Source organism: Lagenorhynchus albirostris, chromosome 21 (assembly GCF_949774975.1).
Source record: "Lagenorhynchus albirostris chromosome 21, mLagAlb1.1, whole genome shotgun sequence".
Taxonomy (NCBI): domain Eukaryota; kingdom Metazoa; phylum Chordata; class Mammalia; order Artiodactyla; family Delphinidae; genus Lagenorhynchus; species Lagenorhynchus albirostris.
This window is the reverse complement of record NC_083115.1, coordinates 1,720,802-1,741,408: the sequence shown is the minus strand read 5'-3', so window position 1 is coordinate 1,741,408 and position 20,607 is coordinate 1,720,802. Positions and strand designations below refer to the sequence as shown.

General features: G+C 50.0%; 1 protein-coding gene across 6 annotated transcripts; it reads left to right on the top strand.

Moving 5' to 3' along the window:
* Nucleotides 1-1,589: 1,589 nt before the first annotated feature.
* POMK (protein O-mannose kinase) lies at nt 1,590-20,254 on the top strand. 6 transcript variants are annotated; one of them, XM_060136480.1, is made up of 5 exons: nt 1,590-1,657; nt 3,749-3,842; nt 4,678-4,832; nt 8,862-9,164; nt 18,936-20,254. In XM_060136480.1, the coding sequence occupies exons 4-5, from the start codon at nt 8,883-8,885 to the stop codon at nt 19,704-19,706; spliced, it is 1,053 nt and encodes a 350-aa protein (XP_059992463.1). In that variant the 5' UTR covers nt 1,590-1,657; nt 3,749-3,842; nt 4,678-4,832; nt 8,862-8,882; the 3' UTR covers nt 19,707-20,254. The 6 variants fall into 6 exon arrangements, with proteins under 6 accessions (XP_059992463.1, XP_059992466.1, XP_059992465.1 ...); XM_060136479.1 differs by lacking the exon at nt 1,590-1,657 and adding an exon at nt 1,694-1,828; XM_060136478.1 differs by lacking the exon at nt 1,590-1,657 and adding an exon at nt 2,140-2,640.
* The last annotated feature ends 353 nt before the right edge of the window (nt 20,255-20,607 follow it).

The window sequence follows — 20,607 nt, the reverse complement described above, 5'->3', positions numbered from 1 at the left end:
GTGGTTACTCTAGGAATTATATAATACGTATTCAACTTTTTACAGCCTACTTATATCAATATTTTATCACTTCAATTGGCATGTAGAAACCTTACCACGGTATAGGTCTCCTCACCCCCACCATTTATGCTATAGCTGTCTTATATATTACCTATACTTACATTGAAAACCCCATCAGACAATTTTTTTGCATTCAACCACCAAACATATTTTAAAGAACTCAAGAATAGTAGTCTATTACATTTACCAAGAGATTTACTATTTTTGTTACTTTTCTTTCATTCCTGATGTTCCAAGTTTCCTTCTGGTATAATTTTCCTTTTGCCTGAAGAAATTTCTTTCAGCAGTTCTTTTAGATTAGTTCTGCTGGTTGCAAATTCTGTTTAGTTTTCCTCAGCTGAGAAGGTCTTTATTTCATCTTCATTCCTGAAAGATGTTTTCGCTGGATACAGAATTCTGAGTTTACAGTTCTTTCAGCACTTGAGAAATGTCACTTCCTGTCATTAGAATGGTCGTTCACCTACATGTCATCTCTCTCTGGCTGCTTGCAAAATTTTTGTCTTTAGTAATTTGATTTTGATGTGTCTGGCCATGGATGTCTTTGGATTTACCCTATTTGCTCAGCTTCTTGAATCTGTAGGTGTCACCAAACTTGGGATATCTTCAGCCATTACTTCTTCAAACATTTTTTCAGCCCTTTCTCTTCTGTGGGATTCTCAGTGCAAGAATGTTAGACCTTTTGTTATTGTCCCGAAGGTGCCTTTTGTTCTTTTTTCTTTTTCCTTTTTTTTCCCTCTGTTGGTCAGATTAGATCATTTCTATTAATCTGTCTTCAAATTCACTGACTTTTTCTCTTGTCATCTCCATTCTACTATTGAACCAATCCAATGAGTTTTTTGTTTTGGTTATTATATTTCTCAGTTCTAGACATGGGCATTGGAAGGGCTGCAGCCTGTGAATTATTGTGAAGCGATGGGGAGTTACCCGAAACCCACTGGTAAGTTGAAACACCAGATGTGGATGGCTGTGGCTCACGACAGGAACTGAAGACACTGAGAGATGCTGAGGTGCGTGCGTGTGTTTTGTGCGTTCCTACGCAGCGCGGCTCAGCTGGGTGCATTTTTCCGCATTCACCTATTGTTTTTCCAGGATGAAGTTACGCATAAACAAACGTGGACGTCTAGCGCGGGCACCCCCGGGGGCCTGTAAAAGCACAGAGCGCTGGCCCCAGCCCCGTCTGGGATGGAGCCCAGAATTCGCACTCCTGACAAGTTCCCTGGAGCCGTGAAGCGTCGGCACCTGGTCTGAGAACCGCCCTTTGGAAGCACGGCCTTGCGCTGAGCGGGAGCTTTCTGCTGCGTCTAGATCGTACAAGTCCTCTCCGCACCGGCACCCGCGCCCGGCTGCGCGTCCAGACTAAACACGTCACCGCCCTTACGCGCTGGCAGAGAAGCAGCCGCCACAGGAGCCGGCCGGGGGCGCCGGCGCTGCTTCCGGGTGCGCTCCGACACTGGCTTTGCGTTCCGGCGACCGACCTCCGGGTGCGCGGCGGCGGGAGGACAACACTAGGGCGCACCCTCGCGCTGGTCCTGCTGGGCGCGCTTCCGGCCGCGCAGGCGCAGGAGGCCGCGAGCCAGACCGGGAACCGGGACTGCAGGTAGGGGCGGCGGGCCGGGGGAGGGGTCGGCAGGTAGGGGCGGCGGGCGGGCGCGGGGATAGCTGGGCTGCGTCTTGCCCGGCGCCCGAGCTGGACTTGAGCCGACGGACACGCCGCCGGGACAGGCTTCAGCTCCTGCCTGTGTTGGTGCCGCGCTGCCACCGCCTCCAGGTCTGGAATCGTCTGCTGCCCCTTTTTAAAAAGCAGGGTTAAGCCGTGTTCTTTGGTGGTCTTGTCTTCTCCACCCTTGCTTGACCTTTACTAAAGAACCTTAAGGCTAAGCAGGCATCCGGAATATTTAAAATAATTAATGTACCTGTGCTTTGTTGGCAAAATGGGATTCTAACCAAAATTGTATGGGCGGGAGGGGGCACTAATTCATCATTTCTTCTCTGGTTGGTTGTGTAAATTATTCTGTAGCTGGTAAAAACCAATTTTGTTCCATTGCTTTTCTTTTTTTTTAAATTAAGCTGTGAGTGTATAGCAGTGGGAACCACTTTTTTCCTGTTGCCAGTTTTTTCTTATTGTCAGAAATCCTTTGTGTCTAAACAGTGCCTGAATTTCTCCTACCCACCTGGACCTTTAATCGTTATTTCTTAATTTGTAGAAGCTTTCAGTGTCGTTTTGCTTATTTCTGGGCGAGAACATTTCCTCAGCCTTACAGCCTCTTCCCTAACTCTGGGCAACATACTACAGAAATATGCCTTTAAAAGAAAAAGGAGGGGACTTCCCTGGTGGTCCAGTAGTAGAGAATCCTCCTTACAATGCAGGGGATGCGGGTTCGATACCTGGTCAGGGAACTAAGATCCCACATGCCGCGGGGCAAGTAAGCCCGCACACCACAGCTGGAGAGCCTTCTTGCCGCAAAGTGCAAAGCCCACACGCCCTGGAGCCTGGGCACCACAACTAGAAAGACGCCCGCGGCCGCAATGAAAGATCCTGCATGCCACAACTAAGACCCGATGCAGCCAAAAACAAATTAAGTAAATAATAAATCTTTTAAAAAAAGACCATAAGGTGATAGAGTGGGTGAATGACTTCTTTAAGAAGTGGGTGGGACTTCCCTGATGGCACAGTGGTTAAGAATCTGCCAGCCAACGCAGGGGACACGGGTTCGAGCCCTGGTCCGGGAAGATCCCACATGCCGCAGAGTAACTAAGCCCACATGCCACAACTACTGAGCCCCTGCTCCGCAACAAGGGAAGCCACCACAATGAGAAGCCCGGGCATTGCAACAAAGAGTAGCCCCTGCTTGCCGCAACTAGATGAAGCCCGTGCGCAGCAATGAAAACCCAACGCAGCCAAAAATAAATAAAATGATTTTTTAAAAAAGACCCTGTGTAAACCTTCCACATGTACACAGGAAGTGTGTGCAAACCTGAATCACCAGCTGCGGTATAGCCAATCCAAAAGAGTGAAGTAGAGCGTCATGTATCTGCTTCGATAAACCTCAAAAACATAATGCTGGGCTTTTAAAAATGCAAGTCATAAGAGGACTTTGTGTCCTGCATCCCCGATACAGAGGGATTCTACGCCATTTTAGATGAGGGACTTGAGCATCCGCAGATGTTGGTTTTCGCACGGGGTCCTGGAACCAATCCCCTGCGGTTACTGAGGGATGAACAGTACAACACTGCTTGTATTAATATAAAGTTTGAAAACATACGTGTATTATGTGTTGTTATTTATGGGTACATACTCATGTGGTGAGAATAAAAAGCACGCATGGAAATTATTAAAGTTCAGCTTGCACCCCCACGTCACGTGTGTTAACACAGATGTCTGGGCTCCACCTCAGAGTTTCTGGTGCAGTAGGTGTGGGGCAAGGACTTAAGAACCTGCATTTCTCAGAAGTTCCAGGTGGTGCTGCGGCAGGTACAGGGACCACAGTTTGAGAACTACTGACATACCAACTTGAGGATGGGGACTATTTCTTGGGATGGAGCAGAATAGGACTGCGAGGGGCCCCTGGCTTCAACCATGTTTGTAATAGGTTATTTCTTTAACAAGGGGATGCAGTATTACTTGACAAAGCTGGATGGGTGCTCATGATCTTACGTTTTAACTTTCTTTATGCTTGAAACATTTCAGGAAAGAAAAAAGATCCTAGTCGGTGAGGAAAATGGATTGGAAAAGAGAAAGCAGTGGGAGAGTGCGTAGGAAAGCGTTGCAGAAGCCCAGGAAGGTGATGCTTAGACCAGGGCGGGGGAACGGGGGCGGGGGGATCGGGTGTGAGCAGATTTGGGAGCTTTGCAGAGACAAGTGACTGTCGGTGGTGACTGGTTGGTCTAGTGGCTACGGGGAGGGAAGAATCAAGTCACCTGGTTGTGTGCCCGTCACAGAGGGGAACCCTGTGGAGTGGGCATGCTGGCGACCGGAGAGACAGAATTCAGGTATGGATGTTGCAGACCTTGAGAGGCCAACTGAGCGAAGTGTAGGAGAAAGAGCCAGGCCACAGAAGAGACCTGAAACAATCGGCGTGTACACAGCCGCCAGAGCCACATGCGGGGACGAGACCGCGTGGAAGGCGTGGAATGGAAGGGGGGCCCACGACATCCAGAGGGATGCCGTCACCTAAGCTGGGCTGGCTGGCTGCTCCCCGCCACCCATTCTTGTACAGCCTGTGAGCTGAGGATGCGTTTCACTTTTTTAAATGTTGGGGGGAAAATCAAAAGAACATGTGGCATGTGAAATTCGAATCTCAGCTTCCATGAACACAGTTTTGTTGGGGCACAGTCATGCTCGCTCACTTGTGTAGCATGGCCTGGCTGCTGCTGACAACGAGATGAAATAACTCTGACAGTTACCTGGTCGCTCGGCACCACTGCTTCTCACCCCGCTCATCACGGTGCCGTGGCCACTCGATTCCCGCTTCTGGCCCCTAAACCTGAACATTTGCTGTCTGATCCTTTGCAGAAAATAGTTCTCTGCTCCCTGACCTCAGGTCTAAGTTGACACACTCTTGGTCACTTTAAATGCTACAGAGGAGAGATGGCCGTGGTTTTGCCCATTTCTTTAAGGTCACCTTCTAAGAATCAGGCATCGGTGGAAGAAGCTCAAGAGACCGTGAGGCCTGAGTGGTGAACGTCGTCATCATGTCCACAGGAGTCCTGGAAGATGCCTGGAGGGAGAGAGGTGGAGAGAAAGATGTGGGCCCGGAATCTCGGTGAGGAAGGTGAGCAGACAACTCCCTGCAGCATTGCTGGACGTTGCTGACAGGACTCAGGTGGCGGGTGAGCATGTGGCATCGTCTCGAGAAAGGAGCTGTTAAATGAGGCTGGAGCAGTCGAGTAGAGCCAGGGTCTCTCGAGCACCTCGTCATGACGGCAGGGATGAGCAAAGCAGCGTGTTCTCTTCTCATTAGGAAGAGTACACTGACCCGTAGAAGGGTCCATTACTTCTAAAATTCCCTGCTCAGCAGAAGAGTGTCACTCCTGACCCTTCACCTGCAGCCTTGTCACTGGAAGAATACAGTTGTCACTCACTGAGATTGTGAACACTGAAAACAGCAGATTTGAGGGGAAGAGTTGAGTTTGGGAAGTTGTTTTTTTTTTTTAAAGGTTTCCCTTTTCTGTTTTTTTTTTAAAGGTTTCCCTTTTCTTTTTTTTTTTTTAGATTTGGGGGTAGGAGTTTATTAATTAATTTATTTATTTTTGCTGTGTTGGGTCTTGGTTTCTGTGCAAGGGCTTTCTCTAGTTGTGGCAAGCAGGGGCCACTCTTCATCGCGGTGTGCGGGCCTCTCACTATCGCAGCCTCTCTTGTTGTGGAGCACAGGCTCCAGACGCGCAGGCTCAGTAATTGTGGCACACGGGCTTAGTTGCTCCGCGGCATGTGGGATCCTCCCAGACCAGGGCTCGAACCTGTGTCCCCTGCATTGGCAGGCAGATTCTCAACCACTGCGCCACCAGGGAAGCCCAGGAAGTATTTTTATATTTTAATGTTGAGATTTTATATATACATAAAAATACATACCACGTCTTCTTTATCCATTCCTCTGTCGATCGACATTTAGGTTGCTTCCATGTCTATTTATATGGTAAATAGAACTGCAGTCAGCATTGGGGTGCATGTAACTTTTCGAATTAGTGGGTTTTTTTTTTTTGCTGAATATATACCCACAAGTGGGATTGCTGGATTATATGGTAGTTCTAATTTTAGTTTTTTGAGGGACCTTCACACTGTTCTCCATAGTGGCTGCACCAATTTACATTCCCACCAACAGTGCAGGAGGGTTCCCTTTTCTCCACACCCTCTCCAGCATTTATTGTCTCTTGTCTTTTTGATGATGGCCATTCTGACAGGTGTGAGGTGATATCTCATTATGGTTTTAATTTGCATTTCTGATGATTAACAATGCTGAGCATCTTTTCATATGTTGGCCGTTCATATTGTCTTTGGAAAAATGTCTATTCAGGTTTTCTGATCACTCAGCCATAAGAAAGAATGAAATTCTGCTATTTGTAACAACATGGATGGACCTAGAGAGTATTATGCTTAGTGAAATAAGTCAGAGAAAGACTAATACCGTATGATGTCACTTATATGTGGAATCTAAAAATAAAACCAACAAATGTATATAGCAAAACAGAAACAGATATAGAGAACAAACCAGTGGTTACCAGTGGGGAGAGGGAAGAGAGGGGGCAAGGTAGAGGTATGGGATTAAGGGTTACAAACTCCTATGTATAGAATAGGTAAGCAACAAGGATAATTGTACGACACAGGGAATACAGCCATTGTTTTGTAATACAGTAAGTCCCCTACACATGAACCTTCAAGTTGCGAGCTTTCAAAGATGCGATCGTGTGTTCCGTTCCATCATCGTCAGGCGTGAGTGAAACGGCAGCTTGCGCTCCGTCTCCTGTTGCTGACGACCCTTCAGCTCTGCCATCTCCCGCCTGCTCTCCCTCCTCCTGTGAGTCGCTCTCCTTGCCTGTCCCTCGATGCCAGCCCCTGCATGCCAGCTGTTGCACTGGACGACTGGCTTTTCAGGGGACTCTACCGTGAGATTGAACATGTTTTCTGTATTTGTGGTGTTTGTTTTTTACGTATTATTTGTGTGAAAAGTAGTATAAACCTATTACAGTACAGTGCTATAGCCGATTGTGTTAGTTTGGTACCTAGGCTAACTTTGTTGGGCTTAACGAACACTATCTTGGAATGGAACTCGTTCGTAGGTAGTGGACTTGCTGTAGCTTTAGATGGAATATAATCTAGAAAAATACTGAATCACTATGTTGTACACCTGAAACTAATACAATATTGTAAGTCAACTATAATTCAATTTAAAAATTAGGTTGAGATATATTTTACAGGCTATAGATTTGCTATTTTAAAGTGTACAGTTAATGATTTTTAGTATATTCACAAGGTTGTGCAACCGTCACCACTAATTCCAGAACATTATCATCCAAAAAGAAATCCTGTCACATCAACTACCTCTCCCCATGTCCGCCTCCACCCAGGCCCTGGCAACCACTGATCTACTTGCTGTCTCTGGACTTCCCTGTTCTGGAGTTTTATATAAATGGAATCATATGCTATTTCCCTTAGTTAATTTTCCTGAGAATAATGTTTTCAATGCGTGTTGCAGCATGTATTAGTGCTTTATTCCTTTTAATGGCTGAATACTATGTCATTGTGTGGACACATCACGTTCTGTTTATCCAGGCATCATCTGATGGACATTTAGGTTGCTTTCACTATTTGGCTGTTATGAATAATGCTGCTGTGAACATTCATGTACAAGTGTTTGCACGAATGTATGTTTTCAGTTCTCTTGGGTAGATATCGAGCAGTAGATTTGGTGGTAACTCTGTGTTTAACCTTTGAGGACTTCAGACTGTTTTCCACAGTGGCTGCTCCATTTTGCATTGTCACCAGCAATGTATGAGGGTTTCCCATCCACACTTGTTACCGCCTGGTTTTTTGATTATAGCCATCCTAGAGGATGTGAGGTGGGATCTTGTCGTTTTGGTGTGCGTTTCCCTGGTGACTATTAAAGTTGAGCATCTTTTCATGTGCCTGTTGGCCATCTGTATATCTTCTTTGGAGAAATGTCTGTTCAAGTCCTTTGCCCATTTTTAAATTGAGTTATTTGTCTTTTTATTGCAAAGGAGAAATATTATTTTTGAGTTGTCCACCAGACTCCAAGTAGAGGTGTCAGGAAGGCAGGTGTGGAGTTCTGGGGAGGCTGGGTCTGGGCTTCACACCTGGAGCTCAGCGGATGGTCATGGAGATCTCCCCACCCCGGGAACGAGAGTGGGGGCCAGGTCCCAGCTGCAAGTGGTTTCCTGGGAGCCGAGTGCAGAGCGTTTTCAGAAGGAGGGAGGGAGTGGTCAGCCAGCCAGGCCAGGTGCTGCCGAGGGGCCAGGCCTGCACGTTGGCTGTTGGGCTTTGGCACAGGGTCTGTGCCGTCAGTGGTGTCCCGTGTGCCCCAGTGCTGTGGTTAAGCCAGCGCACAGTGGTACAGTCACGTCGCTCGTCGGGGTAGTGATGCTCCCTGCACGTGGCAACCAGCGTCCGCCCCAGGCACCCTGAGTGTCCCGCTCCCGATGTCCAGGTCCCTCCCCACCCTCCACCGAGGCAACCGGGTGGTAACGCCTGCCTCCACCCCGGCCCTCGCACCTGCTCCCAGACGGGAGCCCACTGGATGGCGAGCGCCCCTGCCTCACCGTGGTGCTCACCTGTGCGCCCGCCCGTCTCCCCCTGGTCGTGTTGCCCTGCGTTCTCATCAGTGCTCGTTCTGGATTCCCGCTGGGGCCTCCCACCCTGGGGCACCTTTCACACCTTTGCTTCTCAAAAACATCAGGGGGCTTTTGAGTACCTTGCAAGGAACATCCCAACCCCTCAGAGTCCCAGCCATACCCCGACCCCAGCTTCTCTCCTGTCCATCTCCTGCCCCAACCCCACTGGACTAACAAAGCCACAGTTTGCTTTCATCTTACTAACTGTTCAGTGCGTATCTACTCAGCACAGACAGCTGCAGGGAGACAGAGACAAAGTCAGACCCAAGACTCCCTTCTGCTCGAAGCTGTAATAGGAAGCAACAATTCTGGGAGGGGCTGGCATCGAGCGTTTGGTGCAAGGCTGCTCTCAAACCCTCTCTGATCCTCACGGTGACCCTGAGGCCCGGGAGGCTGTGTCACCCTCAGTCCTTCCTGAAATAAGATGGACCGTGATACTCCCTGTTTCACTGTTTTAGGAGCTCGCAGAAGCCAGCGCCATGGAGACGAGGCCCCAGGAGGGCAGGAAAGGGCCCCCACCCAGGGACGTGCCCCCGGTGGTGGGACTGCTGCTGTCCATGGCCCTCATGAACGCCCTCCTCTACCTCTGCCTCGACTGGCTCTTCATCTCGCCCCGGCGCTCCACGGAGGACCCCACGCGCTGTCCCTACGGCCACTTCAGGATGGGGCCGACGAGCAACTGCTCCCCGTGGCTGTCCTGCGAGCAGCTGAGGACAGAAGTGAGGCAGATGAAGCGTGTCGGGGAAGGAGCCGTGAAGAGAGTGAGTCCCTGGCTCACTGCCCGGGGCAGCGAGTGGCCCAGCGGGAGGGGGGCTGGCATCGTGTGGCCGCCAGTGCCTCCAGCTGGGACATTATCTTATAGAGGGAGGCGAAGGAAGGAAGCGGCTAGATGCACCAAGGAGTACCCTGCTTCGCTGTTGACAGTAATAGAAAACTAGAAGTCATAACTACAGGGCAACGGTTAAGTTATGGTCCAACCACTTGTAGAATATTCTACAGCCAGTAAGTGTAGTTAGGAACCCTCTGCGGCAACGTGCAAAAGCTCTCATTATGATAAGTAGAAAAGCAAAATAGAAAACTGTGCAATATGCAGTTTTCATCTGCAAGATTATATATGTAGAAAAATATTGAAATGATAGAAAGTGTGTTATGGTGAAGGAAGATTTGGGGCAGCTTTTTTCGTTATTTTTCAAACTCTATAGTGGTATTATATTGATTAAAAATTTTTTATTTTAAAAAGAGAAAGCAAAGGGGCGAATTCAGTTCTCACGTGGAAGCTTCCAGAGCCCCGTGTCATGGGCTGCATTTCCGCAGTGGTTGCACTGAGACAGGGTGACTCTAGAAGCCAGTGAAGGGTGTTGAACAGGACAGACCCTCTGTGAGGACGCAGCGAGTGACGGCAGGGCTGCAGCTGGATAGACAGCTGCGTCGCTGAATGGGGAAAGGATTCACCTTGAAGGGGGGAGTCAGAGGGAAGAAGGGAGGGGAATTAATGTGAGGTGAAACCATGAAGCCAGGTGACGGGAAGGTAACGGGTTTCTTCAGATTCGCCCGCTCATTGTAGTGGGTGCTCATTGTAGTGGGTGCTGACCTCCACCCCGCCCCTCCTGGCGCCCCGACTTCAGTAACTCCTCGGGGCCTCGGTGGGCTGATCCCACTGCTGGGGGTGCAGCAGTGGACAGAACAAAGGCCCTTGAAGCCGGCTGGAGAGTCAGACAGTCAAGAAGACAAGAAACAGGTGCGTAGGAGGCTGTGTTAGTGACGTGCTCTGAGCCAGTGGGGCAAGGGAAGAGCCGCGGGCTTGTTACTCCAGGTGGTCAGAACGGTGTGGTACTTGGGACAATGACCCAGCAAGAAAGATGGGGACAGCAGACGCCCCTGGGTGGGATGTGCCTGCTTGTCCAGGACCAGAGGCAGGATGCGAGGAAGGCGTCAGAGGTGAGGGTGCCCCAGGGGTGCTGGCCGCAGGCACCACCTCGGGCAGCGTGAGTGGAGGGGAGGACTGCTGGCCTGTGTGCAGAGCAGACCCGGCCGGGCTCGCGGGGAGTTTGGTGACAGGTGGCTACAGCTCGACAGTGTCAGCACCGGACACGGTAAGAAATCAGCGGGTTCTGGTGGGGGCGGTAGGACGTCCCAGTAGACTGGACGTGGGGTGTAAGGGAGGGGATGACGGAGGCGCCCGGCTGGGGCAGCAGGCAGGACAGGGTCTGCGTCACCTGCTCGGGGAGGCCTTGTGAGTGTGAGGTGACCGTCCTGAGCCGTTTAGGTGGCCAGGCAGGGACACGGGCAGTCGGGTGTACGAGTCTGGCACTCGGGGGCGGGGATGGAGATTTGGGGGGTGTTGACAGCATTGGGCTAAGCGGTCACCAGGGAGGGGAGCAGTAGAGGACTCACAGCCAGGTAATTTCTGTCTCCTTCGGAGAGGGACCCTGAGGGCTGCCCGCTTGCTTCCATGCTGCTGTGCTCGCTCAGAACGTTTTTGGAATTTTTTTTGGAATTGCTTTTTACCCTGAAGGATGTTTTTGAGTAGCTTCGATGGTGGCAGATTATTGTTTGAGGACAGATTTGATTTTACGGAACCTCGCAGATGACACCCAGCCCACTAGATTCAACAATGTGGAATGTGGTTTGTTTGTTAAGGTAAAGGGCTGTTACACTGAGATTTTGTTTCTTTGGCTGAAACTTGCCCTTGGGTCACAGGTGTTCTGAGCGCAAGATGTCAGCTCCACTGGGAGCCCCATCTGTCCTGCCCCGTTGGGACCCCAGGGCCTGTGCATGGTCCAGCCCAGGGCAGTCCCCTGACCCTCCGTGTAGGCACCTCCTCCCACAATCCTGCTGCGGCCACCCCGCCTACGTGGGCATCCCTCCTCTCTGGCACCCATTCTGGGGGCATAGTTTCTCAATAGGAATTTCTGTGACCAAAGTTCCTGACATCCCTGTCTGACCTCCACCCCGCCCCTCCTGGCGCCCCGACTTCCGTAACTCCTCGGGGCCTCGGTGGGCTGATCCCACCCCCTTCTCTCTCTCTGACCCTCCTACCTGTCTGCATTCCGACTCACCCAGCAGCAGATTCTGCTGCTGTGTCCACGTCACTCTGGCGCAGACACTGGCAACATCTCCCTGCATCTCTGTCTCCATCCTGCCTGGCGGGGAAAGCCCCACACCCGGTTGACGCCAGCTGTGTATCTGCACTTGGGCAGCTGTCCTGGAGGCAGAGAGGGACGTCACAACCCTGCCATTCCGGCACGACCACAAACCTCAGCACAGCCCAGGGGTCAGGCTCTTTTCCCTTAGCTACTTTTTCCTCCCATTCTCTGAGACAGACGTTTCCTTTAACAACCCCCTCGTTGTTTCCTTAGACGTTTCCTTAGCTGGTGATCTTGCTACTAAGATGTTGTGAAAACAGAAGCCACCCAGAGGCCCTGTCCTCATCTGCCCACCCGACCTACAAACCTTCCAGCTCCGGGGTCGTCCCTGACTGCTCACAAGTTCCCTTTAAATGATTCCCCCTTCCCTACATCATCGCTCTTCCCCACTCTGAAGGTGGTCCCTACTGGCTACACACAAACGCTCGCGCGTTCAAAGAGAAAACCCTCTTCCCATGATTCCCTGTTGCTTCCCCTCTGCTTCCTCCTCACCCATCCACCCTTCCATCCTCCTCCTGAGAGGCTCCCAAACACCAACCTCCAGGGAGACACTCTCACCCAGCTTCCCGCTGACCCCTGGCTAGATGTTGCTCTGCCTGCCTCTCACTTGACTTTTCCTGGAGCCCGGGCTCCTCGACTTGCTGGTTTTCCTCCCCTGGGCAGCCCTTCCTATTTACTCTCCCCTTGGCTTCTCCTGTTCGCTCTTCTTGCCTCAAGCAGCGGTTCTTAGCCCAGAGGCGAGGCTACTCCTCAGGGGACGTTTAGCAATGAGTAGAGACCCCCGTGTGGCTGTCACAGCTGGACGTGGGGAGGTGACACGGGCGTCCAGTGGGCAGACACCAGGGGCGCTGCTGACCACCCTGCCATGCGGGGACGGCCCCATCCCCAGCAGGTGGCTGCGCGGCCCGAGGTGGCCCTGGTGCTGAGGCTGAGAAACCTTATTCCTCCCGGTGGCTTCCAGGGTCCCCTTCTTTTTCTTCTTGGGATGTACTCTTAGGTGATTTAATCTATACATTGCTCTAAATGCATTTTATGGGCTGGCGACCCCCAGCTTGATACCTGCAGCCCATCCCTCTCCCCTGAGCTGCAGGTCTGTGTATCCACCTGTACTTGACCTGTCTACTTGGAAGTCTCTTGAGAATCTAAGTGTGACCAAGGTGGAACTCCTGGTAATTTCCCCTCTGAAGCCTGTTCTTCCCTAGCCCTCCCGTCTCAGTAAATGCCAGCACTCCCCCCAGTGGCGCCGGCCAGACCAGGGAGTCAGCTTGCGTCCTCTCACCCCCTCCCCCTGACTAGGCCAAGAGCAATTTCCATCAGGTATGTTTTCAAAACATTTCCCAACTTGTTGGGTAACCCCTCTGTCCCTGGCCTTGGAACCGGCCTCCCTGCCCACCTGTGCCCTTCCCCAAGCCCCAGGCAGGCGTCTTGCAGACACACTTCAGACCACACATGTCCCTTCCTTAAAACCCACAGCATCCTTAGGAAAAACCCCAAACCCGGGCCCTACCTTCCTCCTAAACTCACCCAGGCCAGTCCGGGTCCTCACCCCACCCTGCAGCCACCCTGCCCTTTCTTTTGTTCCTTGATCAGACAAGCCCTTTCTCACCTCGGGGCCTTTCCCAGCCTGAAATCTCTTCCTCCCCATCTGCCCGACTCCTCATGTCCAGATCTCAGCTCAGATGTCACTTCTCTGAGAGGCTTTCCCTGACATCCCTCTCTAAACCCATCTCACCCCCTGCCTTGGACCCTCCCATCTGGCATCTGGTTTGTTGTCTCGTATAAATGCAAGCTTCCTGAGGGCACAGACACCAGTTACCTGTGTGTCCTCAGCACCTAGCCCGTGGCTGGTTCATAGAGCAAGTCTAGCCCGTGGCAGGTTCATAGAGCAAATTTTAGGGGCCTGAACACAAAGGCTCATTGGCTGAATCCACGTAAAATAAAATACTGGCTTATCTTTGACAGTTTCCTCACTATACAAGCACACCACCCTCCCCCCTTTCCCCAGGCTGTGTTTCTGGTTTGTGTTTGGAATTGCTGGGGCCACAGATCTTTTCCTGCAGCTGGTTTGGGGGCAAGGCCGACTGCCCCCCTGCTTTTCCTCTTCTGCCCTTTGATTATGAACGCAGCACATCCAGCTCGGATGTTCGAAGGAGCTGGAGCCCAGGGTGAAGGCCCTTCACCTACCCCTCCCCGCTGTCCCGTCTGATGCCTGCAGGTGACAGTGGGTTCAGCCCTTTTGGATTTTTAAACCCAAGATGACACTGAACGGACAGGTACGTTTTCTGCCAGCCGCTCAAGGACAGCAGCCGCCACGTCTCAGAGCTGCCTGTTTTCTGAACCACAAACTTGGGCAGCAGTGCTCGTGAGGAGGAAGGGCTGCAGTAGAACCGGTGCTTCCGGGGGCAGACACTCCACCGTGCTTTGCGGACACCAGGCACCATCCCGGCCACTCGTGTCCACCTGGGGGAGTGGAGGCGGTGTGGCCCCGTGCAGCATCTGTGTACTTAGCCGCGCAACCCTCCAGCAGAGTTTTCTTGGTTACGTGGTTTTTCCTTTAAAATTAAGGTATGGTACGTTAAAAAGCCATAACATTTGAGTTGGCTCCCATCAGAAGAATGGATTCAGCCCTTACTCTGTCGCCCTCTCGTTTTGTGTAACCCTTAGAAGGGCCGTGTGTGATCTGTTTTTACTGTGGAAGGCTGGCGGGAGCGCAGGTGTGGCATGACATAGCAGCGTCCGCCCCTCGGTCTCCCCTGCAGGCTCCACCTCCTCATCCTCTTAGCCTTGGACTTCTCTGTGCGCACTGCCAGCGTGGCCTCGTCCAGCCCCGTATCTTTATCCCCTGAACGAACTCTGGACTTTTCTACCCCCTGCCTACCCCGCATCTTGGATGTTGAATGTCTTCTCAGGCTGAGTATGTCACAGACCATCCCCTTATCCGGCTCCTCCTTCACCGTCCCTATCACCCTAAGGACAACCCCATCCGTCCAGCTGCTTACACCACAACCCGGGAGGCATTCTTTGTTTTTGTATGTAATTTTTCTTTTATATTGGAGTCGAGTTGATATACAATGCTGTATTAGCTTCAGATGTACAGCACAGTGAGTCAGTTATACATATACATGTATCCACTCTTTTTCAGATTCTTTTCCCATATAGGTCATTACAGAGTATTGAGTAGAGTTCCCTGTGCGACACAGCAAGTCCTTGTTGATTATCTGTCTTGTATATAGTAGTGTGTATATGTTCATCCCAAACTCCTAATTTATCCCTCCCCGCCCAGGGAGGCACCCTTGTCATCCTGCTTTCTCCACAGCCACGTTCAGTCCCTCAGCAAGTTGCAGTGTCTCCACACGCAGGAGAGACCTGGAATTTGGCCGCTCCTCGGCCCCCTCCCCGCCCAGGCCTCTGTGCCTGGTACCTGATTATCTCGGCAGCCTCCAGAGTGCGCTCTCTGCCTCCACACTTGCCCCTTCAGATGCTCTCACAGCAGCCAGCTCCTCCGTGTAGGGTGCCCTGTCTCACGCTAGTCCTTTCGGCGACTGAAGGCCTCTCCCAGCCTCTGCTCCCCTCCCCCTGCTCAGACATTGCAGCCCGTGGACATATCCCACCCCAGGGCCTTTACCCTGCTGTCCTCCCCGCCTGGGACATGGTCCCAGATGCCACATGGCTCCATGCTCCACCTCCTTCAGGCTCCTGTTCGAGCCTCACCCCAGTGAGAGCTTCCCCAAGCTAGTAAAGCTGTAAACCCTTCCCTGCTTAATTTTTCTCCAAAGCATGTTTTACCTTCTAATGTACTTTACACACTTCCTATTTATTTTCTCTCTTGTCCGCCTCCTGCACTAGAATGTAAATTTCATATGGGCAGGGATTTATTTCAGTTTTTTTAATTGAAATAAGTACTTGTTAAATGAATGAAGATAGATTTGACATTGTACTACAGAAGACCACATAAGCTAATTATCTTCTAAAATTTGTCTTTACATTTGTAATAAAGGATCACATGAATAATATATAAAGAACTAGATATTAATAAGCACAAAGCAAACAACACTAGAGAAAATACTATGAAGGACAATGAACAGACTTTCCACAGAAGAAATACAGAAATGCCCAGAGGGTGAAAAGTGCTCAGTCTCATTAATCAGGGAAATACAGATTGGAACAGGAAAATGTTTTTCAACCATTAGATTGGCACAGATTACCAAGATTGGTAACGCCTAGTGTGGTTAAGGCTCTAGAACACAAGATTTATACACGATTGGTGAGAGTACATGTTGGTACTTTGAAGGGTCCTGATAGCACCTCGTCTTCATTCAGTGATGCATCTGCTTACCTAGCTTCTAAAAACACTTGCACATGTGCACAGAGATGTAAATATAAGGCTATTCATTGCAGAATTGTTGTTACTAGGAAATAAATGGGAAATAGTTTAAATGTCTATCAAGTCTTTAAAAATAGATTACATAAGATCTTATTAAATGTTTATGTAAAATGATAGAGCTGTGTAGAAAAAAGAACCTAATCCATTCTGACAGCATCTGTTCCAAATTTTATGAATTTTTATTATATCATACTTTAGTTTTAAAAAAAAGAAATGATCATCTGTAAAACTGAAAATATACCAGTATAAGTAGTACACCCATACTATGAAATATTCTGCAGCTTTAAGAATGACCTAGATCTATATATACATTACGGAAAGATTTCTGAGGCATCTGTTAAATGAAAAAAGCCACCTGCAATATATTTGTCATATTCCCACTTTACATAATAAACTCAATGCTATTTTATAAATGGACATTAATACATGTAAACGCATAGAGAAACTGGGAGGTTACCAGCCAGATAGTTAGCTAGTTTCCTTTGGGTTGGGAGTAAATGCAGAGGAAGGAGTTCTACTCCTCCTGTATTTGAACTTCTACCAAGAAAAGTATTCATGATTATTTTTATAACTAAAAAACAAAAGGTAAAGTTGGTTTCTGAGAAATGATTCTTAACCTTTAACTTGCAAATATGTAATATTGGAGGCTTCAGATATTTGTGAGAGATCCCAGAGACTAATACTACTTAATAATAAGTAGTATTTAAGCTTTCATTTATCTGAGGCACAAAAATGGATTTGTCATAAACGAGGGTTCAGGAGGAAGTCACGAGGCCTGTAGCCGAACGTCTCCCGCGTTTCTTGTTGAATAAATGCGTAAACCGTGGCAGCTTCTCTAAAGTGATTACTGTTTTGTATGAAAAATGGGCCTGGACACCAAAGCCGTCTGCTAGTGCTGGTGCCGACACGAGCAGGAGGGGAGCCCAAGGGAGTGATGGGTTTAACAGAAGCAGGGTTTTTGTTTTGTTTTGTTTTGCTTTACGGTATGCGGGCCTCTCACTGTTGTGGCCTCTCCCGCTGCGGAGCACAGGCTCCGGACGCGCAGGCTCAGCGGCCATGGCTCACGGGCCCAGCCGCTCCGCGGCATGTGGGAATCTTCCCGGCCCAGGGCACGAACCCGTGTCCCCGGCATCGGCAGGCGGACTCTCAACCACTGCGCCACCAGGGAAGCCCAGAAACAGGATTTTTATATTGGAGTCAGAGATCAAATACAGTGCTGGTGCAGATCTAGGGAGAGAATAAAATGTGTTCTGTATAAAAATAAATAAAATATATATTCATGAAACTTACAGTGACTATAGCAGCCAGAGAAATATGGCTTCTTAATAGAAATTATCCGTAGTGAAATTTCTCAAATTCGGGTTTTTGAGAAGGTCTTGAAAGATTTCTCTTTTGAATAAACGGTCAACAGCAGTTAAAGGGTTTTTCCATTAAGGAACCTCCCTTCTCAGGCCCAAAATAAATCTTCACAGTCCTCTAGCCCACCTCCATTTGAAATAATAGTTTTTAGTTCTTTAAAAAAATGTTTTAAAATATAAAAGTAATATATATTCATTCTGGAAAAGTTATACCGAAAGGTATGAAGGAAAAAAAAAAGCATATAAAGAGAACAGCAAAAATCCTTCAATTCCTATGTAATTTTGCCTTGTTTTATGCAGTTAGAACAATGGTATGAAAACACTTTGTATCCTTTTCATTTGTAACGTGACTTTTATCTGTGAAAACCCTATCAGGGTCTGCATTTTGCTGAGCCCTGTAACCTTCCTTGAGTGGTCCTGCATCACCGGACTGCTCCCCGATTTTTGATGGATGGATAGCTTCCAGTTATGCTTTTATAAATAATGCCAGATTTTTATTCTTAGAGCTTTTTAGGTATTTCAGATTGTTGCCTTAGATAGATTGTAGATTTTAATGTGAAAGGCTCTTGATAAATATGCCCCAAGTTGCTTTCGTTAGCTTTATTTTAACAATGAAGAAGAGGAAGCCAGAGGGACACAGCCCACGGGGTCAGGAGCCACCTGGTGCGGTGGAGTCCTGACCCGGATCCTGTTTTCTCTTCTGCAACCTTCTGCCTTCCCTTTGGGGACTCGAGCAGAAGATCAGTGGTTCTTATTTCTTTTTTTTTCCATACCACTTTATTTATTTATCTGTTTATTTATCTATGTATGTATCTATCTATCTATCTAAGCCGCAGAGCTCACAGATCTTAGTTCCCTGACCAGGGATTGAACCCCGGGCCCATGACAGTGAAAGCGCAGAGTCCTAACCACTGGACTGCCAGGGAATTCCCCTGTGGTTCTTCTTTGCCAGCTGATAGAAATGGGAATCCAAGGCTGTGCGGTACAGCGGCTCCTCTGCCAGCTGTGTGCCAGGACAGCAGGTCCAGTGTGTGCCCCTTCAGCTCCTGCTGTTACAGCTGAAGTCACAAAACCACGGACCGTGTAAAAATGTGTTCCTTGCGTAGAGTCGTTCCTGTTTGTGGTTTGCTCTGACACCTTTTAAAGCGAATGGTGGCGTTGTGTGTGATGGGCTGGCTGGGCTCGGTCCCTGTGTGGGGTTTTCCAGCTCTCCACTCACCACTTTTCCAGCCTTCTCCCGCCCCGCCCCCGCTTTGTGCTGCCCTGCTTTGGTCTGTCTGCTACTCCCTGCCTTTGTTCGTGCCGTCCCCTCTCCTGGGAGTGCCCCCCATTCTCCACAGCTGGCCTGCGAGCCCCGTCATCCCACAGACCAGCTTCCAGGACATTCCCGTGGGCTCTCCAGACAGCCCTCAGCACCCGGACCAGCTGCCCAGCCTCCTCCGCGCTGGGCCTTCGCCCTGACAGGGCATTTGCCTCACCCGGCATCTGGTCCTGCTTATGAGCAAGTCTTTGGAACAGGCTGTGCCTCGCTAATGTCTGTGTCCTCTGCACCACGTCTGACACTGAGAGGCATTTGCCGTGTTGCTTCCTGGCTCACCAGCTGACAAGGGTTCCGGGTTGACGTTCTCTGTGGCTGTGTTCCAGGTGTTTCTGTCCGAGTGGAAGGAACGCAAGGTGGCTTTGTCGCGGCTCACCAGGCTGGAGGTAAGAGACGACTTCCTGCACGGACTGCGGATGCTGAAGTCGTTGCAGAGTGAGCACGTTGTCACGCTGCTGGGCTACTGTGAGGATGACAACAGCATCCTCACCGAGTACCACCCCTTAGGCTCCCTGAGCAGCCTGGAGGCGACGCTGAACCTCTCCAAGTACCGGAGCACGAACACATGGCAGCACAGGCTGCAGCTGGCCCTGGGCTACGTGGCCATCATCGACTTCCTGCACCGTAGCCCCCTGGGCACGCTGGTCATGTGCGACTCCAGCGACCTGCCCAAGACACTGTCCCAGTACCTGCTGACCGCCAACTTCAGCATCGTGCTCAACGACCTGGACGCCCTGCCTCTGGTGAACCGCAGCACCGGGGCCCTGGTGAAGTGCGGCCACCGGGAGCTTCACGGGGACTTCGTGGCCCCAGAGCAGCTGTGGCCCTACGGAGAGGACGTGCCTTTTCACGACGACCTCATGCCCGCGTATGACGAGAAGATCGACATCTGGAAGATTCCAGACGTCTCCAGTTTCCTTCTGGGGCACGTAGAAGGGAGCGACATGGTCCGATTCCACTTGTTTGATATTCACAAGGCGTGTAAGAGCCAGACGCCTGCAGAGAGACCCACCGCTCAGGACGTCCTGGACACTTACCAGAAGGTTTTGAATCTACTCAGAGACACCGCGACATCTCAGACAAGAGAGATGCTGTAAAAACCAGTGCAGTCGGTGAGGTATGGGAGTCAAGGATCGGATGGAAGAGTTAACAGTGGTTCCGCTCTGATGGTGAGGTTTTCGCTGCTTTGACCCGTGGTTCTTCCATCCGTGTGCACAAGTGAGCGGCTCCCTATCCTGGCCGCCTGGCAGGAGTTACTAAGCCAGAGCAAACCGGGCTTGATGGGAGCCTGGCTTCAGGCCAAGGTGCAAAGAAGCAGCGAGTCTGGCCAGTATCTGAAGGAAGTAACAAAAATGGAGCTACAAAGAGGCTTCCCTAACACCTAAATGTGTAAGCTTGTAAGAAATGTGTGTAGAGAGGTTTTTAAATTGCAGTGTACGGAAGAAACAAGCAGTAGTACTCGCTTTTTTAGGTGAGTATTGCAGTGTATTTCACTGGTACTGATGAGGCATCTCTACCATTTCAAATGATTGCTCTGTGAAGCTCCCGTGCCATTCCCTTCCCAGCGAGCTTGCACGTTCTTTGAAATTTTGAATGGATAAGGAACGTTTAAAATATCAAGTATGATGGAGATTATGTTACTGCCTTGGATGGTGCTTGTGAAATTCCTACTTACCTTCCAGCTGGATTTTCTGTGTCCAAAATTAATTATTGTGAACATTTTATATCAACAGTATCTGTCACTCATTACTGGAAGGTGTCAAGCCCTTCCACTTGAGTTGCATGATTGAATCCTTCAAGTAGCTCTTTCCTTGGTCACTGTCATCCTTGTTTGCAGGGGATGAAGGATTTGGTGCATAGTCATCATCACCAGTAAGGGGGTTAAAGCTGACTGAGGGGCAGAGATGCTGTGCAGCCAGCTGCCTGCCCCTGGCTTGCACAGGCCTCACAGTCACTGGAGTCACAGGGAGCTGGGCCCTGACCCACAGGCTCTGACTC